This window comes from Haliaeetus albicilla, chromosome 2 (genome assembly GCF_947461875.1).
Source record: "Haliaeetus albicilla chromosome 2, bHalAlb1.1, whole genome shotgun sequence".
In the NCBI taxonomy this organism is placed as follows: Eukaryota; Metazoa; Chordata; class Aves; order Accipitriformes; family Accipitridae; genus Haliaeetus; species Haliaeetus albicilla.
The window spans coordinates 34884520-34912456 of record NC_091484.1 but is presented as its reverse complement, the minus strand read 5'-3'; the positions used below and the strand labels follow the sequence as shown (position 1 = coordinate 34912456).

General features: G+C 39.5%; 1 protein-coding gene across 3 annotated transcripts in view; it reads right to left on the bottom strand.

Moving 5' to 3' along the window:
* Positions 1-27937, bottom strand: part of OSBPL10 (oxysterol binding protein like 10) — a 127144-nt gene that overhangs the window by 87778 nt on the left and 11429 nt on the right. For all 3 annotated transcript variants that reach the window (XM_069770792.1, XM_069770784.1, XM_069770776.1), the window contains exons 2-3: positions 2224-2399; positions 387-466 (exon numbers count right to left, since the gene is read on the bottom strand). In XM_069770792.1, coding sequence (XP_069626893.1) covers positions 387-466; positions 2224-2399 — 256 coding nt within the window. The remainder of the gene's footprint in view (positions 1-386; positions 467-2223; positions 2400-27937) is intronic.

Genomic DNA, 27937 nt, shown 5'->3' with positions numbered 1-27937 from the left:
CTACCTGAAACTTTTATAATAAAGGCCATTAAATCTTATAAAATTAAATAAAACTAATATCAACTAACACTTTTAAATACTAATCAGGACATCACACAGGCATTTATTAATAAACTGTTTATCCAGCCACTCAGTTAACCATGTATTGATAGCATCCAAATGCACTTAATTAATTTCTCATAAATAGGATAATGTTTATTTATTAAGATTGCCCAATTGACTTAAGCCTGCTCCAGTTAGTGACAAATGACAACTTGCTGCTTTTACTCATAAACCTCTAAACATCAACCCACTAACTGCAGCAGCCAGTCTATCATCCAGGTCATGCTGTTCTTCACCTACACCACTTATAAAATAATAGTTACTTCTCCCTCTTAATTATTTACCTTAGAATTACCTTCCTTGTGATGTTTGGCACAGGATCGAAGCTGAGTTATCCAGTACTGTTTCTCCTTTGCATCAGCAGCTAGAACAGAAACAAGAAAATGCAGGGACTCACACATAAATCGATACTCTTTTTTTTGCATAAGAGAAGGTGATGGGCCAGAGCGGGGCAGGGTGATTATTTATTGGTTAGGATGCACTATAAATTCTAATTCACACTACTTAATTTAAGTATGTGTAAGTTCTTCAGTACAACACATCTAAACCTCAACTTAAGATGTCATGGCCAGCTGGAAGAGATAAGCTTGAGTCTTCTTCATAGTTATCTCCAAGTGTTATTAAAAGCAGAATTACCTCAAGGTGACTTTTTTTCATTTTTAATTCACTTTTGTTTTACTTGTCTCTCTTTGTGACGGACAAGGGCCACACCAAAGCACTTATATCAGTAAAACCTCTGCACTCAGGCTGTCAATCAACTACCAGACAAGCTACCAGTTCCCCAGAAATTTAAGTACTTCTGTTTCAATGTAGTTCAACTAAATCTCTCTTTAAACATGTGTATCATTTGCATGCAACTTAAATACACAAGGATGAAAACCACAATTTCCCCCTCACATTTTTAAAAAACAGCTTTAAAAATTATTGAAAAGATTATCTGCAGCCACACAGGTGGCTCCTGTGTAATATTAGTAAGTCTATTTAGGAGAGAGGTTTGGTTTTGTTTTAAACAAACCACTACTACAGTAATTGTAATTAAGAATACCAATACAGAGTGGGAAATTTCAGCAAACATTTTCTCTTACTTCCTCTACTATTAAGTATCTCAATGGTTATTGACTCAGCATAAAAATTATTTACTAATTTTAATAAAATTCATAGATCTCATTAAATTAAAAGCAGCATATTGTAAGTATTTGATAATCTCAAGTGACTGGAAAAGCATGATAATGAAACCACAAGTGTTCATGATTTCTAGCTGTGCAAATTCCGAAACATTTTAACAGAAACTCTCCCTGGTTGTTCTTGTGTTTCAGTTCTACATATAGAAAAGCAACACACTGTACCACAGGGGAGGACTCCTGCATACTCGTCTTGCCAGAAAACTGATAAACTGTGGTCAGAATAAAACTAACATAATTTTAAACTTTTGTTACACCACGTCACTTTTTTTTATTTCTTTTTTTTTAATAAAATAGTCTGATATTAAAGTATCCTGATCAATCAGCCATACTGAAAATACCTTAGAATCAGAATACTGCCTTTTTTTTTTTTTTTAATTATTCCAAAGTAACTCTTGCATACCTTATATTGTCTTTCTTATATTTGGGAGCAAGGGAAGGCAAAATTTTATGTTAAGGGTGCATTCTATTACTCCAAGACTGACAAGAACATATTATCTTAACAGCCTTCCACTGGCATTTTTCCCTTCTCTGACCCATCAGCAGATTCATTACTGCACATTATCTGCAGGATGGTGGCAGGGGAGAACAATATTAGAAGTCAAATGCTATGCTGTGGACAGCAACAAAAGCTGCTTTTTCTACCTTTGGAAGCAAACAAGAGATACTGTTCAAGCAAAATGCCACAGTAACAACTTATAGAAGGCATCTTGAGGTATCTTCCAGCCCTGAAAGTCTATATATTGTAAATTCACACATATTTAACTCCAGATTGCTCTTCCAGTGTGTTTTATAATACAGTATGTAACAAGATACCTGTATAACCACTACTTTCTGACAGTATAGGGAAGTAGAAGAGAAACGAGATATGAGAGAAGAGATGTAGAAGCAGGAATAGGAGAGAAGAATGACTCAGGTGGCACTTCAAACAACACTGTACCTCTCAACTTATACATCTCTCCATTAGCAGAGTAGACCACCAACATGTGTGGCACTTCGTCACTGGGTGATATTATAGCTCCAGCTAAAGACAAGGTTCCACGTGGCTTCTGGTTTTTACTTTGTTCATTCACGAAATACTGCAGAATCCCCGTCTCAAAGTCCAGCACAAAGTACCTGTTCAAAGAAAATGCAATTGTATAGTATTTCTGTTAGAGTTCTTCACGCATTTACTCAAAGAAGAACACAGACTGATCTTAAATCAAGATCATAAATAAACAAACAAGATTAAAGTCATTTCTGTAATACCCTAATTTTATAAGGTCCTGTTCTTTTGATCATTAGGTTTGGTTTTCAAGGGTACATGTGAGCTGTTCTTTTACTCATGTTTCTCAGATTAATAGTGAGGCCCACATACAAGACATGAAAGCAAGGAAAGGAGTTTTTAATTTAAGAGGTTCCACTGAAGAAGTATGAGACTGCTTCTTTTGGGGGGTTTTGGTCCCTCCCCTTTTTTTACCATTTATAACCTTGAAAGACATGCTAATTTCCCACAACTAGTCTTTTGAAAAGATGACACTGTTTTTGCAGAGGGATAAGCACAATTAAAGATACAATGGTATTTTCATCTTTGTGATAATATTTCACATACAGATGTTGAATGTAATTTTGAAAACTGGCCAAGGGAATTGAGCATTCAGTTCCCAATAAGTAATATGGAGGAAGTATGGACACCCATGTATAAGAAAACAATCAGGAGGAGAGATAAGTAAAGTCTAAATTCTATTTGGTCATTCTGCTAACAAATTCTAACAAGGAAAAAACATTTTTACTGCTGATCATACATTTAGGATCAGGAAATAGTCAGCCAGTGAAAATCAAGTAAGTAAAATCCACAAAAATTAAAAAAAAAAAAAATTAAAAAAAAAAATTTTGATGAAGACAAGCCATGCCACAATAAACCAACTGCTAGGACTGCAAGATCATACAAACAAAAATAAACTAATTGCATTGTCCAAGTGCACTAAATGAAAGTGAAGATGTTTCGATGTTAGTATGTCGGTCTCAAGAGATGGAAACATAACTTCTCCCCCCCATATAAATCTATATTTCACAACAGCATAGATCTTAAATTCCACCTCCCTGTGGAAATCATCTATGCTATTACACAGAACAACTATTTAACACTCTTTGCCAAGAGAGGACGGACAGCAACCTCCTGGCTCAGATGAAGGACAGTTTGCTACGACTCGCAACAGACCAGAGTGAAGATCACACGAATGCAAGTGTCATGGTTTAAGCCCAGCTGGCAACAAAGCACCAGGAAGCTGCTCGCTCACTCCTCCCCACCCCCAGCCCTGGTGGGATGAGGAGGAGAAAATATAAAGAAACACTTGTGGGTCAAGGCAAGGACATGGAGGGATCACTCACCACTTATGGTCACGGGCAAAAGACAGGCTCAACTTGGGGAAAAAACAAAAGTAATTTAATATACTACTAATCAAATCAAAACAAGGATAATGGGAAGTAAAAGCAAGCCTTAAAACACCTTCCCCTACCCCTCCCTCCTTCCTGGCTCAACTCCACTCCCTATTTCTCCACCTCCTCCCCCCCAGCAGTGCAGGGTGGTGGGGAATGGGGGTTGGGGTCAGTTCATCACGCGTTGTCTCTGCTGCTCCTTCCTCCTCAGGGGGAGGACTCCTCACTCTTCCCCTGCTCCAGTGTGGGGTCTCTCCCATGGGAGACAGTCCTCCACGAACTTCTCCAACGTGGATCCTTCCCACGGGCTGCAGTTCTTCACAAACTGTGCCAGCGTGGCTCCTTCCACAGGCTGCAGTCCTTCAGGCACAAACTGCTCCAGCGTAGGTCCCCTGTGGGGTCACAAGTCCTGCCAGAAAACCTGCTCCAGCATGGGCTACTCTCTCCACAGGGCCACAGGTCCTGCCAGGAGCCTGCTCCAATGCAAGCTTTCCACAGGGTCACAGCCTCCTTCAGGCACCCCCCTGCTCCAGCGTGGGGTCCTCCCCGGGCTGCAGGTGGGCATCTGCTCCCCCGCTCCCCTCCACGGGCTGGGGGGGACAGCCTGCCGTCTCACCACGGGCTGCAGGGGCATCCCCTCCTCCCCCGCTCCTCCTCCCCTCCTTCTTCACTGACCTTGGTATCTGCAGAGGGGTTCCTCTCACATCCCACTCCCCTCTCCGCTGCAGGTTTTCCCTCCTTTATCCCAGAGGCACTACCACCGTGGCTGATGGGCTCGGCCTGGGCCAGAGGCGGGTCTGACATGGAGCCAGGGAAGCTTCCAGCAGCTTCTCACAGGAGCCGCCCCTGCAGCCCCTCCCCCGCTACCAAAACCCCGCCACAGAAACCCAATACACCGCAAGTTACCCCCTTAGCCTCTACTAAAAAAACAACCCTAACAATCTGGCTAATACCACTAACATGGGCATTTGGAATGCATACTATTTGCTACTTTTCCTCTAGATAGGATTAGCATAAGTCATATGAAGTTGTGTACAATATTTCAGAAACTGGGATTATTCAGACTTCTATAGCTTTGTACACCCCAAATTTGCTCAAGTCACTACTTTGTTTTGAAAGTGGCATTTTCTCTTAGCCCTTTTTCAATATCCCCATATGCAGAACACCTCTAACCTTTCCCATCACGGCATATTTCCAGGATTGTCTTCACATTGTGTTCAAGTTATTGGTGTTCTTGTGCTCACCTCTTTATTGAAGCTAAACAAGCCTGGACATGATGCGAGCCATCATTGCCTAGGATTTACAGAGTTTCAGACATTTTGCTTGGGCAACCTTCCTTTGCCACATTTATGCATAACTCTCTACTGCCACCACCGCACCAGAACAAAGATCAAATTCTCTTTAAATTATTACAGATTAACAACCCATGCCCCAAATAATTTTAAGCTACTGTACCACTACACCCCTCACTTCAGCCCTGACTCCATCTCCCACATCTCCCATAAAGCACATCTCTGCATCCCTTCCCTCACGAAACAAATGGAAAGCCTCCCTTCTGTAATCATGAAGCACATCTCTTTACCTTCCCTCTACAGTTTATCTTCACCACAAAAAAAAAAAAAAAACGACTACAGAAATGGCAAACTGAATGCCAACCACCACAACGTTTTCAACAGTACTGTTAAAAATAAGGAGGCCCTAAATGGAACTTGCCAAAATTTCAGAAGATTACCTTATTGACTTGTATTACACCAGTACATAACCTTCCTGTTTTGTTTGACTTCTAAATGATTTTACAATACTGATCTCCCACTTACAAAGCATTTTTCCTCTTCAGGGAAAGATGAGGTACTTAACTGCAGGTCAAAACAGCAGAATTGGAAAACATACAATAAAAAAAAGTCAAACTTGCACATTTCATAGTAAATTTTAGTTTCGCTCATTCTCAGTTTTCCTTGTCCATTTTAGGAATATCTGTTACATATTCAGGAGAAAAAGCAGAGCACTAGATGCAAGTGATGCCATGCTCCTGAGAAAATGACACAGTAGCTTGACCGTAGAGCTAGTGCTTCTCTCCATCCAACTGACAAGTTTTCAGCAATCTCTTTGGGTTTAGCAAACAAGTCTAGGCTTTATATGCAGTGACATCCATTCTGAGCCTGTGCCATCATTATAATTTCATTGTGCTTTTATTGTTCAGGTACAAATCATTTATTTCAGCCTTTGTTATCAGGCCATCTTTTATCCATTACTGCCTTGGAAGTCATCATTGCGGTTACTGCAATACAGCTCTACCATTAACAAAAGGATGAACAACATTTAAAAAAAAAGGGGGGGGGGGAAGAGGCAAGAAAAATCATCTTTCCTTCTGCTATCAAGACCAAACAATTTGGGGAAAAAAGTTCCTCTGAGTCTGTTAGAACAGAATCTATTAAGTTACATAAACACTACAAGCACTTCAACTCAGAAACCTTTGCATGCTAGGCCAGCAAAGCACTCCCAGAATGACTGTAAGCTCCACAAAGATGGGCTTTGCATTGCCATAACGCTACCCCAGGGAAGGAAAACAGCCATTCGAGTACAGAATACACCTTTACCAGCATAATGACATCCGAGAGCAGCAACTTCTGCAAATCCACATATGCAGAGACAGCATCCTTCCACATCCTTGTTATCATAGCTACAGCAGTAGTGTTACCTTGACCTTCTAGCTAACCATAACCTATTTTATGTACAGTCTCAGAAAAACAGAGCATTAGCATTGGCCTTGTACCTTCAGTTTTCAGTACTTGTGATGATGTCTTAGCTGCCTGTAAAAGCACACAACATGTTTCCAGTACAACTCAAGCAGTAATCTTAAGAAAGAAAAAAGTAACCAGTTCTCACAAGCCTTCGCATTGCCCTCTTCAAGTATCCTGCCTTCCTTCTTGTCCCAGATGAACCAGTTTCTATGGCTGCCAACTTTGAAAGTCATAAGAGAAAAGAGAATTATCTACAGAAACGTAAGTTCCAACTGCCCAACAAAAGCTTGTCGTGTCAACAAAATAGCTTTCCTGTGACTTTGGAGAGCTCAGGAACTTTTCACAGGCATCCTGATAGTGACACTGTCCATATCACACGGAACCAAGTATTTGCTTTTCAAGAGTGTATTGGCTTTGTGTGGCAAGGTTTTGGTAGCGGGGGGGGTTACAGGGGTGGCTTCTGTAAGAAGCTGCTGGAAGCTTCCCCTGTGTCCAACAGAGACCATACCAGCCGGCTCTAAAATGGACCCACCACCGGCCAAGGCCGAGCCAATCAGCGATAGTGGTAATGCCTCTGGGATAACATTTTTAAGAAGGAAAAAAAGTTGGGACAGTAGGAAACAGCCGCCGGAGAGAGGAGTGAGAACATGTAAGAAACAGCCCTGCAGACACCCAGGTCAGTGAAGAAGGAGGGGGAGGAGGTGCTCCAAGCATCAGAGCAGAGATTCCCCTGCAGCCCCTGGTGAAGACCCTGGTGAGTCAGGCTGTCCCCCTGCAGCCCATGGAGGTCCACGGTGGAGCAAATATCCACCTACAGCCCATGGAGGACCCCACGCCGGAGCAGGTGGGTTCCCGAAGGAGGCTGTGACCCTGTGGGAAGCCCGCGCTGGAGCAGGCTCCTGGCAGGACCTGCGGATCTGTGGAGAGGGGAGCCCACGGAGCAGGTTTTCTGGCAGGACTTGTGACCCCGTGGGGGACCCACGCTGGAGCAGTGTGCTCCTGAAGGACTGCACACCGTGGAAAGGACCCATGCTGGAGCAGTTCATGAAGAACTGCAGCCTGTGGGAAGGACCCACATTGAAGAAGTTCATGGAGGACTGTCTCCCATGGGAGGGACCCCACGCTGGAGCAGGGGAAGAGTGTGATGAGTCCTCCCGCTGAGGAGGATGAAGCGGCAGAGATAATGTGTGATGAACTGACCGTAAAACCCATTCCCTGGCCCCCTGTGCCGCTGGGGGGGATGGGGAGGTGGTAGAAAATCCAGGAGTGAAGTTGTGCCTGGGAAGAAGAAGGAAGGGGTGGAGGGAAGGTGTTCTGAGATTTGGTTTTATTTCTCATTACCCTACTCTGGTTGATTTGTAATAAATTGAGTTAATTTTCCCCAAGCTGAGTCTGTTTTGCCTGTGACGATGATTGCTGAGTGATCTCTCCTGTCCTTATCTCAACCCACAAGCTCTTTGTTATATTTTCTCTCCCCTGTCCAGCTGAGGAGCGGGAGTGATAGAACGACTTTGGTGGGCACCTGGCATCCAGCCAGGGTCAACCCACCACAAAGAGTTATGGTTTGATGTGCAACTCCCCTCTTCACCTTTCACACAGTGGTATCACAGAAAAAGATAGACAGGAGTAAACCACACAGACAACTATACTCTCACAAGAGAAGCAGGGGGATAATGCACTTTGAAAACTGCTAAAAAGATAGGAAAAGCCAGGAGAAGGAATAAGGAATTAAATGTCAAATCAGGCAGTGCAAGACTTTCTACAAAGTGTTGGGGGTGGAGGGGGGGGTGGGGAAGGAACAGAAATAGAAGAAACAGAAGCAGCTTTCAAAAACATTTTCTTCCATCACAGACCAAGTGATGACCCAGTTCAGAGCACCGTAAAAGCGCAGAAGACATGGATATCAGATTCTTTCATTAACTGACGAAGGAAAATGATTATATATATGAAGCAGAACAGAAGAGAATGGTACATGTCCCATTTTAGAAGCCCCATGTAACTGTATCAAAAGGACAGAGATATCTTTTAACTTGAGTTCCAAAAGTCACTTGTTCTGCACACTGCAGAAATAACAGCACTAACCTCTCCAGAACTGATTAACCCCGCCACCTTATCCTGTATTTTTCTACTGGCTTTGTTCACAGAGCACACATTTACCCATGCTGTTGTATTTCCGTAATTAATTTACAGATTAACACTGATGAAAACTAACATACTCTTTAGAGAACAGTCAAGTAGGAGGTAGCAAAGACAAGTTATGTTGTACCAGACATACAATTAGTACTATACAGAAATGATGAAATAACTGTTACTGACAGACACTTCCAAAAGACAGCTAAATTTTTCTGTTATTCCAAAATTGGACAAAATCTTTTTTTTTTTTTAAATTAATATTCATTAAAAGGGGCCATCTAATGGTAAGATAGAAAATTACCGCTTTAATACATTTTCAGCAGTTTTAACTGCTTAAGCACTGTTCAGACTAGACACATAAAATTACAGGCAAGAAAAAGCAGGCCATTTCACAAAGGAAAAGGCTTGGCCAATGGATTTCTCACTTCAAACTCAAATCTGTTCAGAGACTACAGGCTTCCTGCTCCTCTGGCGCAGCCTCCCTCAAGCCCCTTAGATTCACTGGGATACTCCCCTCTGCCATTCCAACCAAATGCAGACGCATTACCAACTGATATCAATTACAAGATAAAACACTCAGCCACACTCAGCAAACTAGAACTTTATTGCTGTTCTATCAAATTAAAAAAAACCAAAACAAAACACAACCACAAAACAGTATGACACTACCAGAATTTTTTTAAGTTACTTATGAGTTTGTCAATATGGCCTGATGACACTTTATTTCTATTTTATTTCCCATATTTCAAAATCAGCGCGCTCTCAGAATAAATCCTAAGTCTTATAAATTCTGTAACTATCTGTCTTAATTAAACGTTCATCATGTTTTATTCCTATCCCCTTTATCCATTCACCTTGACAGCCATTAAAAAAAAAATAACAATCAAGCAGAACAAGTATGACATACTAGGAAGCATAACTATGTTGCCTTATGAATTCTTGGAGGGGAAGAGAGAGACTCAAACACTGTACCAATAAACTATTTCAACTGGATTTCATATTCACCGATATGAGCATCGCATTTATTATAGTAATGATTATAATACATTAATGTTAGAATTATATACTACTATAATCATTTATTATTAGTTCCCCATTCAAGAAGAAACTAAGAAAAAGCAATGACTATGGTTTAAAAAGCGAAAAAATGCTGGTAGTATAGTAGGAGATGAAAATGGTCTACCACCAGAGCCTGTCAACAGAGAACAGCAGCTATACAGGTCTTCCATGAGAAAATTTGAGATTTCCAATACTATCCCCATTTGAGGCCATAAAAACAAAAGACACCAAAAAATATCAGAAGCACATGATATGAACATTTCTGATGTAATTTACTCACCTCACTGGATATAAGAATTTTCATTTTCCTATTTCCAGTCAAATTAAGCATTTCCATATTCTCCAGTGGAAATGCATACTTTAAAAAAAAAAAAAAAAAAAAACAAAACCAAAAAAAACCCACACCACGTTTTTAGGCATTTCAATATTCAATTCTACATCCATAACATGGTGTACCGCCCACTGAAGCTGTCACTTGGATGCAAGTCTGCAATGCACCCAAAGGTACGTTCCCAGCAGAAGAAAACACCCCTTAAAAGAACTTCCTTCTATTCTCCTCTTATTCTGAACACATCTCAGAAAACAACCATCTGAAAGTAAGTTTTCAATACTCAGAATCCCAAGAAGTTTTCAAGGTAGGGCTGCCAAATCTTTCCATTGTGTAATGTATTCCTAGTGATTTGAATTCTTCCCAGTTAAGTCAGTCTTCTGGACCAGATTTTGTACAACTTCCAGTTTGAATTCATAATGTGATAGCGGTTTTTTATATAAAGACTTTTGCAACTGGACAACTGCAATCCCAGTCAAATCTTCAATTATGGACTCAATCTGCTAAAAAACTCACCTCTTTTGGAAAGCAGCATTATATTAATTACTTCCTTGGGTTCACAAACTAGCCTACATTGGAATCCATGCTTCATAGTTGGACTGTGTCCAATCCCAGAGCTCATCTGTTTAAAATTGGTATGGATGCCAAATACTGCACAGTAGCATAGACAAATCCTTTGACTAAAGACAAAATCTTCCATAATCTCCAAACAATAAAATGGTTTTCATTGTATGATGACCTAGCACAGCAATTACTTCTGGATGGAGAGGCATGCTGGGTTTCTACAGCAGGCTAGCCTTGGTTTCAGCTCTTTGGAGATCTTTTCCCAGTTACTTTCTCACTGATGAACAGAGAAGCTTTCTTCTCTAAATACCACTTTACCTCTTCCACAGACACTTTTTCTCCTAAACCAGTCTCACAATACATACTTTATGGTCTACTTTTTATTTTGCTTTAACCATAAAAATGCAAATTTTTCAGATAAAATACATTGATTTGAAACAGCACGAAGTCTTCACCCTAATTTACAACCTTGATAGGCAACATTACCTTCCCTATCATATTAGAAAAGTAACAATCCATGTATTTCCCCTTCTCAAACTGCTGAATTTCTTATTCCAGACAGTGTGACCGATACTGTGCTCCACTACACATTTCAGCATCGAATTAGCTTAAGAACAGAAGCAGCGCACCAGCAGAAGAATTCCACTGCCTTCTCCTTCTACCACTTTGTTCTCAACATTTCTGAGTTTCCAAACACGTTTTCCTTTCACTCCATTCCAATTTTCCTCCAGTCACTGCCAGTGATTCCACAATCCTCAAAAAGAGGACATTTTCAAGAATAAGGAATCAAACTATTTTATAATTCTCTTCCTTTTTTTTTTTTTAATGTAGTTTAAAAAAAACTAGATAAGAATTATAGGATAGGAAGTAAATGACTCTGTCAAAGAAAAGCAAAGTTTATGGTTCCAGTAACTGAACAAGATGTCACATAGAAATATATCATTTTTAGGAAACTGTATCTTATAGGCCATCTTGGAGACAACATTTATGCAACTGCTTAATTCTTTTTTCCCTTCTACCTTGAGCCATAAGATTAATGGAATTATTCATGCCAGTAAAGATAAAGCACAGCATACACATTTGACAGTCAAGGACTTTATTATTAAAAATCATCTCTAAAGTTGTCATTTAAAGCCAGGTGTTGGGAGAACACGTTTACATTGGGAGAACACGTTTACATTTCAGTAACTGTTTAACATCCTTTATGCATTGAGGTTCCCCAGTTTATCATTTTCTAACATAAGAAAACGTAAGAACTGCAGCTTTACTGACTTTGAGCATCTCAATGAAAAATGGATTTTCAAAACAGTAATTTCTCTGCATTATTACAACTGCATATCAGTCAAGCTGAACTACAATTTGCTGGGCACTCTTAGAAGTCTTCCATATCTAAAATGGAGATAAGAAATAGAGGAAGTATTATCCACAGCTAATAGATGGACTGCTTGTTTCTGATCATCATGCCCTTTGTGATTTTAACATCCACAGAAATCTCACACAAATAAAACCTTAAGAGAAATCTCTTTTTCTGTTTTCTCAAGTCCCAGTCAATCTTTAAGTTTACAAGCAAGCCTGCTTTATGAACCAAAACATCACTTCTTTCTCAGCATCTGCAGAAGCTACAATTGCTACTGACCAGCTCACCCGTTCATGAACTTCTGCTTGCCATGCCAACTACTTTCAACAGTCTGAAATTCTATATAGTCAGCAATAGACATGCTGCCCGAATTTTATTTAAGTAAAAAGATACTACACTAAGGATAAATATTACTATTAGTTTTCTAATTTCAAATAGAGTTGCTTAGGGGTTGCTTTTTAGGACTGAGGGAGGAAAAATAGGCTTTAAAAAAATGCATCCATTTTTACCCATCAGGTAAAGTTGATACAGATCTTCAAATTCATACAGACCTATGGAAAAGTACCTTCATCACACTAATCTATGCTTTAGCAGAACACACCCACATTGAGGGGTAACAATTGCAATTTAGGGGCAAACATAAACAAAAGGTACACAGTTGAGGTTGATACCATAAGCAGCACTTACTGGCACAGCCCACCAAACTGGCTGGCTGCCCAGTGCTACTTTGTGTCATTTAGTAGTCCTTGCCACCTTCCTTTTTATTTGCTCTAAATTCAGTACTACTTAATAATTAAGAAGACTCCAATTTTTGTATTGCAGATCAGAGAGAAAAGGCTAGCAGTGACGTAATTGGGGAATAAATGGGCTGGTGCAATCTTAATTCTGGCAATGTTATTATCCAGCTCGATTCAGGTCACAGATTAAAAACACAGCTTCCAGATAGGAAAATACATTTTCCTGCATAAGAACAACTAAGATCTAAAACAAAACAAGAACAGAATACTCCCATGTCACTTCCAATAATCTGCATGTAATGAAAGGACATTAAGCTTTAGAAAGACACAGTTCTATGCGATTCTAAAACAAGACACAGGAAACGTCCAAGAGACAACTAGTTAGACACACCAACTCCATTCCTCACCTGAGGGGAAGGCAGTGCTCTGTATGACACAAGACTCTGCTGCTAAATTGGTTCTCACTGAAGCCAGGTCCACAGAATAGTCATTTGCAGACATTTGGGCACCAAAATGAAGGAAGCCGTCTGGCTTCCCCTCTCTCAGTCCCACCTTTCCACCTTATCCAGCAGCAAGACTTTGCTCCTTTGAGAAAGTAAAATTACAGAGACCTACTTTGGAGCCTGTATGGACAACTGCTTCTCTGCTCCAAGTCTTTGCGTAGTATTGGTCTGTCCCAACTAGCAAAAAAAACCCCCACCAATAAACAAGGCAGCTATCAGAAATCAAGCTCTTCATTTTCTTCTGTTTTCCCAAAATCTAGCTAAAGTGGGTTTTACGTTAAGATGTTTAGATTTCACCTAGTCATCCCAAGAGGATGTAAAGTAGAATGCATGTACTTTGCTTAGTCAAGCAATACCCTAGTTGGAAAGTACCTTAAGTCTATCCAGAGAAACAACCACTAGGAGGACCTACAAGCAAACTAGGTGAGAAGCAGTAAATAAATGCAAAAAACTGACTCATTTGCTTTCATTACTATAACAAATCACATACAAAAGAACCCCTAAACATTGGCAGGGAAGGAATACAAGTAAAAATTGGAAAAAAATCTAAGTTCCTTCCCCAAAATAAAGAAAATATATATATATATAAAATGAGATATTCAATTACCTCTAGCTTGTGAAAGCAGCTTTTCCACATTAGTATTTGTAATTCTTTCTACTCACATTAGCAGTTGTCAAAACTGCTGCTGAGCAAAGAGCTGCATCACCACAAAGTTTTAAACATCTCCCAAAACTATGCCAGCCATGCCAGGAATCTTATTGCCTATTCTTTTCTGTAACAAAAACCACACCATAATTGTGATACAGAAATATTTGACCTTCCGTAAAAACGTGTACTTTTTTGCTTGACACTTTCTGCAACGAATTCCGTAAGATTTGACAGGTTTGGCAAGCACACTTCACATCAAAAATTGCCTAGTGCGTAGCATCAACTCATCTTCCACAAAGCGCTTACAAAATACAGTATGACATAAACAGTTTAGAAGACGGCCTAACATACTAAAAATACAACTCTCCAACAAGCTGGAAGCCTGAAATGCTGAACCAAAGGCTCTACCATGTACATTAAACACACTAAGAAAATATAAGTATCCCACAGACCTCTTTGAGGGAAAGTAATTAAAAAGAAGGCAGCACTGAATGCAGCCACTGTGAACACAGCTGCTCAGAGCGCTAATGAGTCCAACAGTGACTGACACTATTATATATTATTCTTTCAACAGTCTCTGCTTTAAGTAGAGACATGTACACACACACACTTCCAGGAAGGTCATATATGAAGACACATCAATAATGAAGTGAGATTTGACCAAGGGCAGTATTTTACAGAGATTTCTGTCTGCTACTTGCCACATTCTGCAGGAGACTCACAGACTGAAAAGGGAAGATGTGACCTTAGCTTGGTCTTTCTGGTACTTGCTATTACAACATCCATAAATGAATCAAATAGATCCATTTGATGGCCTGGTTCTCATGCAACGTAATGAGAAAGTAGCAAATTCAGTCACGAATATAATGCTCCCACAACACACATTCACAGGGAGCCTGGAATTGCTGGTTTTGTATCAGTACTACTACACAACAGAGTTTAAAGAAAACCACATTCCATTGAATTTGTGTGAGCCAGCCAGGTCTAAATCACAATTTTATCTCAAAATACTATAGTCCATAATCCAAATTCTCTACCATTTATAGCTACGAAATTCTGGCAATCCCAAACATATATACCCGCAAAAGAGGCCGCTGAACAAAACACATCTATTCAATTGAAATATCCCCACTCATCTCCTTCACCTTCAGCAGCTAGAGCCTGTCCTCTGAACTACATTAAGAGAGATGGATACTATTACTAGAAGGACAGAAAACGTAAGAAGAAAGCAGTAAACCCACACACACACACCCCCCACATCTACTACACAGCATCTTCCACTGGCCCCATCCTAAACCCTCTTACAGTGTACCAAGGATGAATCAAACCCTTATTTGCAGAAGTAAAGTTGGCTTATGTTTCTCCAACTTGTGCCTCCCAACTCTTCCTCTCTCTTCTCCAACAACTTGTATTCCTCACTAGTAAGAACTAACCCTAACTCAACCCAGCACTGCTGTTACTGGATATTATGTCCCATCTAGGGGAGGCACCTTCATACAGCAAACACCTGCAAATTTTTTAGAACTCTCTTTTGCTGCCAAGAATTATGACCGTATACAGAAAAAGCACTCAGCCATGAGAAAACCAATATGACCCTGAGTTTTTATGCCAGACCTGACGTTAGTTAGGATTTCACCTGGAGATAAGATACTTACAGGGACTGAAATATTAATGAAACAAATAACAAAGGCACAGAGAGTGACCCTGAACAACAGCATGAACGCAGAAGCGGAGGAAGAGACAATTGCTGGATGACAAACCAAGGGATGGCCCAAACACCTCCAGGTCGGAATATCAGGCAAACTATTCAGGTAATCAGATCACAAAACAGACCGCCAATAGAAGTAGCTCAAATTACAAGACTGTTCTAGCTTCAATTAGAGTAGCTATAGAGTAGTTCAGCTACCTTAAGGAGCTCAATTGAGCTTTTTGCTCAATTTAACAATGAGAGAACGGAAGTTAGGAATATCATTCAAGTCATATCTTGAGTCAATTACACAGACAAAAGGAGTCTTATCTCAGCCTGAAGTACTTGGGCTGCATGTTTCCAAGTTAAAGGCCAGGGAAATTATCTATGTAGGTGAACCCTAATGAGTCTGCTCCTCACAGGTGAATATGGTTCCATGCACAACAGTAAAAGCCTGTAGTGGTAAGTCAGGGAACTTCAGGGAGTTGACCTGAATACAAATAAAAAGGACTAAATGTCAATGCAAGCAAACTGGCCACTGGAGTTCTTTCCAATTCATTTTTACTGCTTACTGGAAACCAAGGTTGCTTTAAGACAGACTGTAAAAACCCCAAAGTCACAGGAAAGGTATCTTAAGTCATGCAACTGAATTGTAAATTCTATGCTATAAAATCTGCACTATTTTGTATATCGTAATTGTTGAACAAAATAGCTAAATCACTGAACTGTCTTCACCATCACTTAGCTCTTCTCTCATTTTTAATTATTAAACATGAAATATAAAAGGTTAGATAGGATTCATAAACTCTCTTAATAAAAAGATGTCACCAACCTAGAAGTTTTTAATAGAAGGATGTTGCTGAAAATTAATTAGGGCAGTCACACATGTCATGGTTTATGGAGACAGAACCTCAGTTTTATTATGACCACTCTGCTGCCAACAAGTGAGGGACAATTTACAGAGGAAATGGAGGAACGAAGGAGTAGACAAGCAGAAGAGTTTGGCAACAGGGCATGCAAAAAGGTTTTCAGCAAATTTACCTAAAACTAAGTAAACAGAAATCTGAAGAATCATTTGACACTACAGTCAAGAATAAAGCACTCCACTAGCTAGACTTCCAATCACCATCCAGAGCAAAACACTCTCCTGCACTGGACTATATGTACTATACGTTAATTACTAGGTTAGTGAAGACTGGGTTTTTTCCTACTTCTCACCGAAACTAGTTTGCCAACCTCTTGAACATACCCTTAAAGAAAAGAATGAGTTGGTTACTTCTTCCAAGGCTTATTAGGTGACCGACAGAAAAGCCAACATCAGACCACACCTAGACAGTACATTCATATCGTTCTCTTAAGCTACATAGAGCATTACACTTTCTCCTGATAGCTGCGTAGTTTCAATAGACTAAGCAAGCACATACTGGAAGCAGCAAAGATGTAACTGGAGTACTCTGAAGCTGGAGTACTTAACAAGAAAGATACCAAGACCACATATATACTTAAAGATTTTTTAATCTTTTTTGGCCAGGTTAATTTTCTGCCATTTTAGTGAGCTGAATTCCATTACCATGCAATCAACAGGGCATCAGAGACATAGCAAAGTAAGAGGGAGTGAGGAGCAGTGAGTAGCATGCAAGGAAATTGTCCCCCTTTTGTTAACAACGTGCTCTTAATTCAGTTCAAGAAAACCCATTAAACCATACCCTCTGAGGACTACTGTAATGGCATAGCACTTTATTGTATTTATCAGCAGGGATAAAGCTGTAGAGAATAATTCTGTTGCTTCTGTTATTCTCATTTGGTCTTTTCTATTTCCAACACTACTAAGTATCATAAGTGATGGTGTACGGTCTGACGTCTGGGGGTTTATTTTTCAATTACAGAGGAATAACCTTGGTACTATTTTTTTTTTCATTCACTTCTCTCTTATACCATATTCTTGACTTCCATCTTACCACCTGCTAATATAAACACCTACAAATGAAAATGCAAATCTACCATATTTTGTACATTCAGCACTCTCAGGCATGCTGTGTACAGATCTAGTTATATCACTTCTGCTATGCTTAAGGGTGACCAGCAGGCAGAAAAAGCACCCTCTTTGTTCCTTCGTGATGTATGAGAGACACCTAGGATGCTCTCCTCTGGTCATATCAGCCTCAAGATATTAGTTCCAGCTTTCCCTAGCCTACCTGGAAGAGTAATGTGCCAGAAACACTACCACAAGATAATAAATTAAAAATAAATAAAAAATCATTCATGTAGAGCAAGCAGGGAAATATTCAAGAAGTATACAGGAATCTAAATGAGTCTGTAAAGGCATTCCATCATCTGTGCATGCTTTCTCAGAACATATTTCTGCATTCCAAATCTTGAAAAACTTACGACAGGTACCATTTAAAAACATTAAAAGTCACATTTATTACTGAATACCTGCAGGCTCCAAATCACAAGTGCCATTAATGCATGCTGTGGCAGGAGAAGCCATTACGTCTTCCCATTGTCTGCTCCCCTCCACTTCACTGCCATAGATGATCACCCCAGCAGAGCAGCAAACAACCAACCCTACCAAAGTCCTGCGCTCGGTGAAACTAAAACTGACAGACTGATGGCAGATGATAATGTATCACTATTCCACATTATGAACAGCAGTGCTGTTGGCACTGAGTCACAACCTCTACTACAACGGTTAAATGAGTGAGGAAGAAGCGTGAGTGGTAAACTAGTGATCAGAAACAGGCCTCAGGTAAGTATTAACTGAGACAAATGATCACTTCCCTCTCCTTCAGAAACTGGTGTGCTAGGCTTACTGCTAAGTGTGGGTTACGCTTACATATCTTAGATTTTCTTCACAAAACACAGCGCAGTTAACCTCACCTCATGTCTACAGCTCAGCTGGTTGTAAAACCTTATCCAAACTTAGGGCTCACCACCGCTCCTCTTCCCTCCTTCCTCCCCTGCTGCATGGTCACAACCCATCCCTTGGGTCCTCCCTAGCGCTCATCAAACTCAGTGGGAACTAACTCAATTTGCTAAACCAGGGGAAAAAAATAATATAGAAGGAACAGACGGTTGGGAGAGGGTCTCTACCATTCAGCAGCAAGAATGTGAAACAGTGGTTTCACATTCTTTCTTCTGGTCTCATGAAAGCAGTTGGTACAAGCTACCATGAAAGCAAAGGAGGTCGTTTCAGACACCATCTACCAGCTCGACCCAAACCACAAAATAAATTCATGCTAATTATATCAGCAAACAACAACCGGAACATGCAAAATAATTTATAACTACTAAATCATTATAAAAGCCTACAAAGATACATAAGCCATGTTCATTTTTTCCTCCTAACTATGAAATAACTTTTACATTTTCTTCTCCTAATCTGCTTTTCCAACATTGTTATTTGGAAGAAAGTCAGAGATGTTTAATTCTGTGCAAGTTACTGATATGAGACTCTAAAGAACATGACATTCCTCTGGAAGCTAAAACCCTTCCAAAAATTATATTTAACCTGATTTACATTTTATGTATTTCCATGGATGAAGACATAGGAAATGAGGACAGACATCCTCTTATAATTGTTTGCATTCTATGTGAACAATTCCATTCCATAACTACTTTTTTGAAGAAAATACATCAAGTAGCTCTGGTATTTCTCAATACATACAATTCATTTATGATCAGTAAATTAAAATGAAAAAAAAAAAAAAGTTAAACATCAGATATGAGTTCTTTAATCTCTAAATCACTTACTTTTAGATAGAAATACAATGTCTTGCACATTTACACCACAGTCCACAGCAATGGTGTAAAATAAACAGGAATTGTTCCCCCAAAACCTCAGTAATTGTTACATCAAGATAATTGGGCAAAGTGAAAAAAACTGCCCTTAGAAAGTGCAAGTGAAAATCAGTTGTAACTTCTCACTTTCCCTCCGCAAGGAAAAATTGCGGATTTGCACTCTAAGAACCTAGTTCAGCTGAACTAGCCTTCCCCTATTTGGTGTCACGTCAGAACTACTGCTCTGTCATCTTCATTTCTTTGTTGCCATCGCTGGCCAATAGCAGTACTCAGCACCGCATCCCAGCATAGCCTATACAATAGTAAGAGTGGTAGCTAGCTAAAGAATAATGCAGCCAGGTCAGTCTTTGGGCAGAAGAGGAACTTTGCAGAGCCATCCATCCAGCGGGAAAGAGACCCATTTCCTCTGCACCTGTGAGTGTCGTGTGGAAACCACTGGCCAATATTTTCCGCCATAGGTCTGCAACGGATACGCTTGACCCCTAGCCATACTTTGGTTCAGGCTGGCTGAGGAGCAACAGACCTCACACCCCGTGGTGAACCTGTGGGCTGGAAAGCTCCTGGCTCACATACAAGGGAGTGAAGGTGCCTCAGAAAAATATTTCGAAAGGTGGTTTCGAAACCCAAAAATGCAAGATAACCAAAGTACAGAACAAGATACCACAGCTAAAATGAAGACACCTATCTTGTCTGTGCTATCGACTAGCAGACAACTACTTCACTCTACAAATACTACCAGCCGGACGGGCCCAGCTGGAGCTCTTCCCAAACCGCAGCTGGACTGCGTGCCAGGTGATCTCCCCTTGAGCAGGGACGCCTCTCAAGGTCTGACATCCCCTACCTGAGACTAAGAGATCCTTCCTTGCCCAAGGCGGAGAGATCCCTTACCTGCGACAGATCCTCAGTAAGTGACTGATAGCATGCTGAATTAATACCAATGAAACATTACTAATCCATGTAGCCGCTCAATATTTTTAGAAACACTGTATAGATAATTCCATTAGACATAAACCGTTGTCCAAGTCTAAGATTGGACCTAGCCGCACCTAGGCTCCATAAGGTGTTTAGAAAGCAAGGGGTCCACTCTGAACCTCATGACTCAACAGGAGGGTCTGCCTCACTTTTTGCGTCTCCAGTCTGTGTGTCAATCATTCTAACTCAATTCCAACTCAATTTTCCTTTGTATGTTTCTTCCATGCAGTAATTAATAAGGTGAACCTTGCCATCAAACTTATGAACCTTGTTAAACCATTGTTAGACTTTATTAAATTCCATCAAATTTATTGAACTCTGTCAAATTATTATTCGCCTCAATAAAACATATTGCTGCTTCTCTCTTTGAGCGAGGTGCATTCCATTCATCCACGACAAGGTCACATTCATTAGTCATCGTACATAGCAGTCCTGACTTGACAGCTTGTCTAGCCCAGAGAAGCTCACTCGCTGCCCCATTATCAACCTTCAACTACTCCGAACTCCTGGAAAGTAAGCTTTTGTGTAATTACGTGCAAAAACCTTCTCCCAGGCTGAAAACACAGCCTCTCCCATGCTAACAACTACTTTACTAATACAAACCTTAGATGGATGGTCAAAGAAAACAGATAGTACAAACAATTCACACCACTCAGCACCAGCAGTCCTGCCATATTAGTTTCCACTGTACTCAGTACTACATCAATTTCCATTTTAAAATGATGAAAAATGGTATTTTTCAGGAGCCTCCTACATTATATACGTTTCTGTCAAATCCCTTGCTATATCTTACTGAATTATTGAGAAGAGTCATATTGGCTGATCAGCTAGCAAGTAGGTAATTGTAAATAAAATTTGGCATCATTCTTAATACAAAAGCAATCAGTCTGCTCTACAAAAAGGCACGAACTCACTAGTAACTTTTTAAAAGCTTAACATAATTTCTGTTGTCATTCCTACAGCTACAATCACACTAGTTACAAAAGCAATTCAGAAATTGCTGATCTGATCCACCCTCCCACACAAATAAAAAGAGCTCCTTTGCCATAACTGAAATTATGAACTTATGAGCTATGAACAACTATGAACCAACAGCTTCAAAATAGAAGTTTAAATTCTTCACTTTTGCAATAAACTAGTACACAGGTATTAAAGAAAAAATGCTAATAATGAAAATATGATAGCAAAACTAATTTCTTTTAAACACGCTGACAATGTCACTGTTTATCAATGGTATAAAGCAGAATCACCTGGCTATAGAAGATCAAGCCATGGAACAATGAATTAATTAATGAGACAAATAAAACATCTTGTAGAGTCTGCTTCTAGTTCAACTTCAGATTCTTATAGTTTCACTCAGGTCAGGTTTGCGTTCTCCTCTCTTTGGTGCAACCAGCATTAAACATATTATAGCAAAACAGCAGGCTTTTTTCCATGTGATGGGAGATAACATCAAGTTGTGAGATTTCTATTACACTTGAAGTGTAATGGTTCTAGCACCAACTAGAATCCCAAATCTTATTTTTAGTGCCTCAACATTTAGGCTACATTATAAATATCCTCATGAACATCCATAGTCATAATAATTAAATGCTACAGGGAGATTTGGGAAAAGGAAAGATTGAGTTATTATAGCTTAACCATTTCCTCAATTAGCAGTTATAAACAATATGTTTTCCTTCAGTTACCATAAGTCTTCAGCTTCATAAATCAGAAGCAAGCAAAATTACTCTACTGCACTAAGTTTTCTTCAGTAATGACTTAGAATTTATTTTAATGTCTTTCCTTCAAGTGCAGTTCAAAAAAAATCTTCCTTCTAGCTTTTCTCCTTGTCCCTAATTATGATAAAAATCAATGCTGTGTTAAGTACTTCTCTATTTATCCACTTGTTTGTAGCTTTCTTTTACTTTAGTCCCAAATGTTATCAACTCTTTGCAAACAGTCTTAACAGATGCTGCTCCTTAGCTGTTACCTGGCACCTCCAACAGACAAGATAAGATTTGAGGGCTTCAGAATGTATACCATTATTCCCCCTCTTCCCCAACAAAATAACTCCCCTCACTCATTGTATCTGAGACACCCAAATTATAATCAGAAATGCTTAAGCAAAAAAACGGGGGGGGGGGGGGGGAGGTCCCAAAAGAAATATTAGTCCCAATTGAAAACTGGAACTACAGAGAGATGCATTTTTTTTTTAACAGCCATTCCTAAAAACTTACTGTTTCTCAAAAGAAAACATTTTAAAGAAGTATTTCTCCTTCACTTCAGGGAGCACAAACTGTTAAGTCCTGTTTTCTAACAGAGATTTGACATTTGAAGGTCACTCCTGCTCTGCAGTGCTCTTTGGTACCCTACTACCTGCCTTCACCACACTCCTCAGTACTCGCACTGGTCCTGCACTGCAGCATTTGATAAGGCACCCTCTCTGCATTTCATTTCATTCTGAGCAATGACAAGCAGACAGTACGATAAAAGGACCGTAAAAAAAAAAAAAAAAACAAAACAAAAAAAAACAAAAAAACAAAAAAAAACCAAAACACACAACCTAAATACACTTGGAGGAAAAACTCCTTAATAACAGACTAAAACACGAGCAATAATTTTAAGTGTTTCCTTAGACAACTCTAGTAAACACCATGCTTGCTGTTAGAACTGCAATAGCCAGCTTGCCTACTATGCATTCCCTGAAACAATGACAGAGCAGGAAACAACGCAGGAGAAGAATTTCAGGAAGAAATTCAGTGGCAGGGATTTCAAGAAAGAGAACTTCTTTCCCCTGAAGGGAAAGACATAAGGTGGTCATTTTTTCCTTCAGCAGTATAAACATGCCACAACTTAGCTGAACCTCTGAACCCAGTGTTGGCAAATGCATGCAGAAAGGGGGCAGAATAAAGCAACTCATAAATGTAAAACACTCTTTAAAACAGAAGACACCCATCACAATTCATCCAAGCACCTAATAGATGACAATGCTATTAGGACAAAAAAAAACCAAATGAAAAATGTAAGCACAGAACAAGTAGAGATAATAAATAAATAAATTGTGAGAGCAGAGATCCAGTAGTTTTCACATTTCAATAACTAAGTTACAGTTTCATAATTCTGATATTTTCCTTTAAAACAGCATGTAATTCAGTGTTCCAAGAATTAAATCCAGTTGAGGGAATTATTTAATTAAAGTTAAAACTCAACATGAGTAGAGTAGGTATTTTCAGCCTCTCAGACATCTGTTCCTGATGTCCTGACACCATCTCCAATAAGCAATCTGTGAGAAACTGCACTATATCTTTTCCTATACCAGCTGCTTTCTCTATTACTACTGACAGTTCCGTTAAGCTTTCCAGCTCCCTCAGTTGAGACACCTATTCCACACCTCTTGTGTTCAATCTGTTCAAGTGCCACTTTTGAAAAATCAATTTTTAAGCTCAAAGGGAACAAAACCCAAAAAGGCTACATGTCATTAGCCTCTTCTCTGGAACCTGAGGTCACAGCTCATCCATCTCTAATTTTTAGCACATGTAACATTTTCATATCTGACCTCCTTACTTTCAAGTGTTTTCTTCTCTTCAGCCCATCTCCTACAGCACTACTCCCCCTACACGTGCTGTCACAGTATCAAAAGCAAGATCAAATAAATGGGAAAGGACAGAGATCCTTAGAACATGGGAAAGAGGACAGGTGGATTCACACCATTCACCTGACCCTACAGAAAATCTTCATATTCAACTGCCAACCTGTTTGTTCAGCACAAGAAGGAGCAAGACTATATCTGGCATCTGTTCAGCCCTCTTCCTCACGGCTTTAATTCTTCCATTTAAAAACTAGCACAGAGAAAAAGTAAGAACCCAAGTTATGAGGCTAACAGTCGTAAGCTGCTACAGTCTGCTTAGAAGGTCCAGCTATTTCCCACGGCTCATCCCTCAACTCAGGTACTCCCACCACAACCCCTGTGCCCAAGAAGCACACACCATCTGACCCCTCTACAAAAGGTAATGCACAGGGAGACACTTCCAATATTCTTCCCACACTTGAGAGGAGCACAGTGTGTGCTACGGGGAGCTCTGAGCTCTGTCTAGGTTTGGATGATCTGCCAGCCTTTAGACCACAGCACAGCAAAAACACAGTACGTCTTAAGGATTTCTTTTGGCCAAAATATAAACCACCACACTGAATGAAGCAAGCTATGCTATACTTGCAACCTACCCTTTGCCGTTGAGCCCAGGGGCTGTGAATTAATTCAGTATAGCTCAAAAACTAACACCAGTCTGAGCTCACAGGCACAGATGGAACTCCAAGCCACGAAGCGCTGAGCACACCAAAGGAGGGCTGTGGGCAGCTGCCAGTGCCAGCCATCAGAAACCACCACAACACTCTAGAGCGTCCCAAAAGCACAGGTATCACCCGCCTACGCCTTGTATCAGCCGCCTATGCCCTGTAAGCAGCGCAGGGCGCACGAGGACATAAAGGCTGGAAAAGCACTGGATTACCAGAAAGCTGCAGAAATGAAACTTGCAATTTGAACCTCTGACTCCCTGGGAAGGACAGAGGGGATGAACAAGGCTGTCATAATCGACGGGTTATCAATTGCTTACTGTCTGCAACTGATTCTCATGTTTGTACTGACACCTGAAAGCTTTGCTTCAAGATACTGGCTGTTCTCATAGCTCCTTATGACTATCAAGTCTAAATTAGTATCTTAATTAAAAAAGAAGGATAAGAGTACCAGTGAAGTCATTATTTTCCCAGCATAATTACATTTTCACTAGGGTTTCTACTATTAAAATATAACAAGTGGGGGGAAAACTAGCAGTCCTGTTAGCAAGTTATTTAATGACAGAAGAAAACCAAGGAATTAGAAGCTTCTGGTATTCCAGTCTCTGGTTGTGTTTTTCTCATCCAGGAGCAAAGAGACCCAGCTAGACAGAATGACCCCCACATCAGGTGTCCCGGCTTTCACTTCTGGGGCAAATTACCAACCTTCCCCTAACCAGTGCAATTTGGGGCTTGGGAGGAGAAGAGGATATTCTGAAATAAGCCTCAAAAGCATGTTTAAAGTGCCCTCCCAGAGAGAAACAGAGAGACAAGAAGAAAAGGAAAACAAAAATATGAAGCACATATTTTATCAGCAACCTCCAGGTCACTTGCATTTCACTATCTCCCTGATGATGAATTTACTTGGCACACTAAATGGCATTCCTTACTGGGTGTGGAACCATTGCAGGCATACTGTATGAAGCCTGGTAAGCATTAAATAAAATGTATACAAACACTTAACTGGACAGGACTTGCATCAATGATAGCTGTAGTTTTTACAAACAGAATATGGAATTACAGAAATACCTTAGGATGTCCAAAAAATCTTGAACAAACCAAAGAGAATAGAGGCACTGACAATGGAGGGATGGAGATGGAAGGGAAGTACAGCATGATTGCACAGTCAATTAAAAATAAATCCATGGAATTTTTACAGAGAGATCTTCTACAATAGAAAGTAACTGTATTAATAAAGGTTACCGTACTACATAAGAGGGTTTTTCTTCTCAGCACACATTATGTTAAGGACTGGCAAATACAAGTAGTTCATATTATCATTGTATGTTTAAAAAATGGCAGAAAAAGTTTCAAGCATATCCAAAACTACTCCTAGTTTATTTTTAGATCAACTAGATTTCAAGTTGACATCTTTTCAATATTCAGAAGCTATTTTGTTGAAGCCAACTTTTTAAGAACAAGAACATATCAAGAGAAAGGTACTGACTGTACTGTATTACAATAATGCAATCCAATAAGGTTCAAAGCATAACCACATCCCATCAATAGATATTATAGCATAAATTTTCAATTAGCTGCCTTGAGTCAGCAAAGTTTTATAGAGGTTGTATCAGAGTTCACTGACTTCTTTGCTCGTCCTTGTTTTGCGATGCCCTGTCCTCTGCAAGAATCATTGCCAGGAGCCAGCAACTCTTCATTGTTACTTTCTAGTCTGCAGCTAAAAACATCAAGGAGTAAGGGACCTCAAGATATAATAACCTTCCTATAAACTGAAAGATTAACGTTTAGATTTGAAACCCACCTTGTAATCAATGAAAGACACTTGTGGATCTCAGTTTTACACCAAGAAAAGAAAAACATATACATTATACCTAGCAATGATTCAATGAGGAAAGACTTGCTTAGAGATCAAGCACTTCTTCCTCTAACCTCAGTAGTGTAAGCATCACATTTGAGGCTTGTTCAAATTTTGTGAAGTACCTATGGTATTCTCAGATGAAAAATAAAGCTTTTTTTTTTTTTTAAGAAAACACTATCACCATAAAATATGGTATTAAAAGTTTAAAAAGGAGAACAGTTCTGCTACAACTTAGTTTTAGTAAGTATTTTATTTTTACTGAGTAATGTATTGCAATACTGGCAAAGATGCAAGCAATACTGACGACTTTTTTTCTTTAATATATTATGGTGTGTTTGAAGTATTAATAACATTTCTAAGAAAACAGACAAGTAGAACAGTTTGAAAACACCTTTTCATCTGAAGTGTGCGTATCTTCATCAGTCTAGGTCATCTGAATGCCAATACAAAGCTTCTGTATTCAAGAATCTGGCTTCCCAATTTTTTCTGGTAACTGCCTCACGTTCATCTAGCTATTTTTGGCTTGTGGATATATGTACATTACTCATACAATTTATATGGAAGAAACACATAATAACAAGAGCTGATTACCACCTGCAAAAGCAAAACAAAAATTTAAAGGTAATTTCCAGGTAGAAAAAGACATATACATGATGCCAGGAGACAGCTGTCCTCAAACCCATTCTTCATTCCTCCCTCATTCCACACTGTGTACTACTTATATAATTCACTGAGGGTATATTCTCTATAGCTGTTCTAGACACAAATTATTATGACATATTCTAAGTGAATACATGGACTACCAGATACCTTCTAGTAGACAAATGCTTTCTGAACACATCTGTTTGGACAGTAATTTTTGTGCAAGTTGATAGAGTAAAACATCTGTTTTTAAATTTGTTCTGTGTTTTTTCACTTTCAAAATGCAGATAATTTATCATCTAGGTTCTCAAAATTGAACCACATGAATGTTGGCATTTCTCCCAACTGCAAGTTTCATTTAAAATATTATTTCACTGACAGAACCTGTTCAACAAGTAATATTCATTCCACTCATATACAAGGGGCTAAGAACTCAGCTATGTTCCACTAATGCCATTTTTTGTGAACTGCATATATTTTTAATATATATTTACATAGAAGAAAAAAATGCAAAAGGCAAGTTAAGGTCTTGCTTTGGGAATTTTTGGAATTCTCAATTTTATGTCTTCCTTTCTGCTTGTTCTTCCTAGCTTTTGAAATTATTTTTTTCTTTAATCCATAGTCTAAAAGTTCCTGGTTGGAAAGAATGAACATATCCAAGACCATGCAGTATTTTCTTTACGCATCATATGGAAGAAAATACGATATACAAAGTAAGGATCTTGCTTGCAAGATCAGCGTGCTGGCTCATTTCCATCTCTTCTCCACCCCAGCTAGTTCAAACAAAGCTCTGCAGAAACCAGACCTTTCTCACATGCTGCATCATCTTGGGATAGTTGGAACTTATCAGCTTTCTGTGCCAATACTTTGCAGTCCAATAGGGTTTGCCTTGCCTTTACTCTTAGGTCTATCAATTCATTGACAGAAATGAGA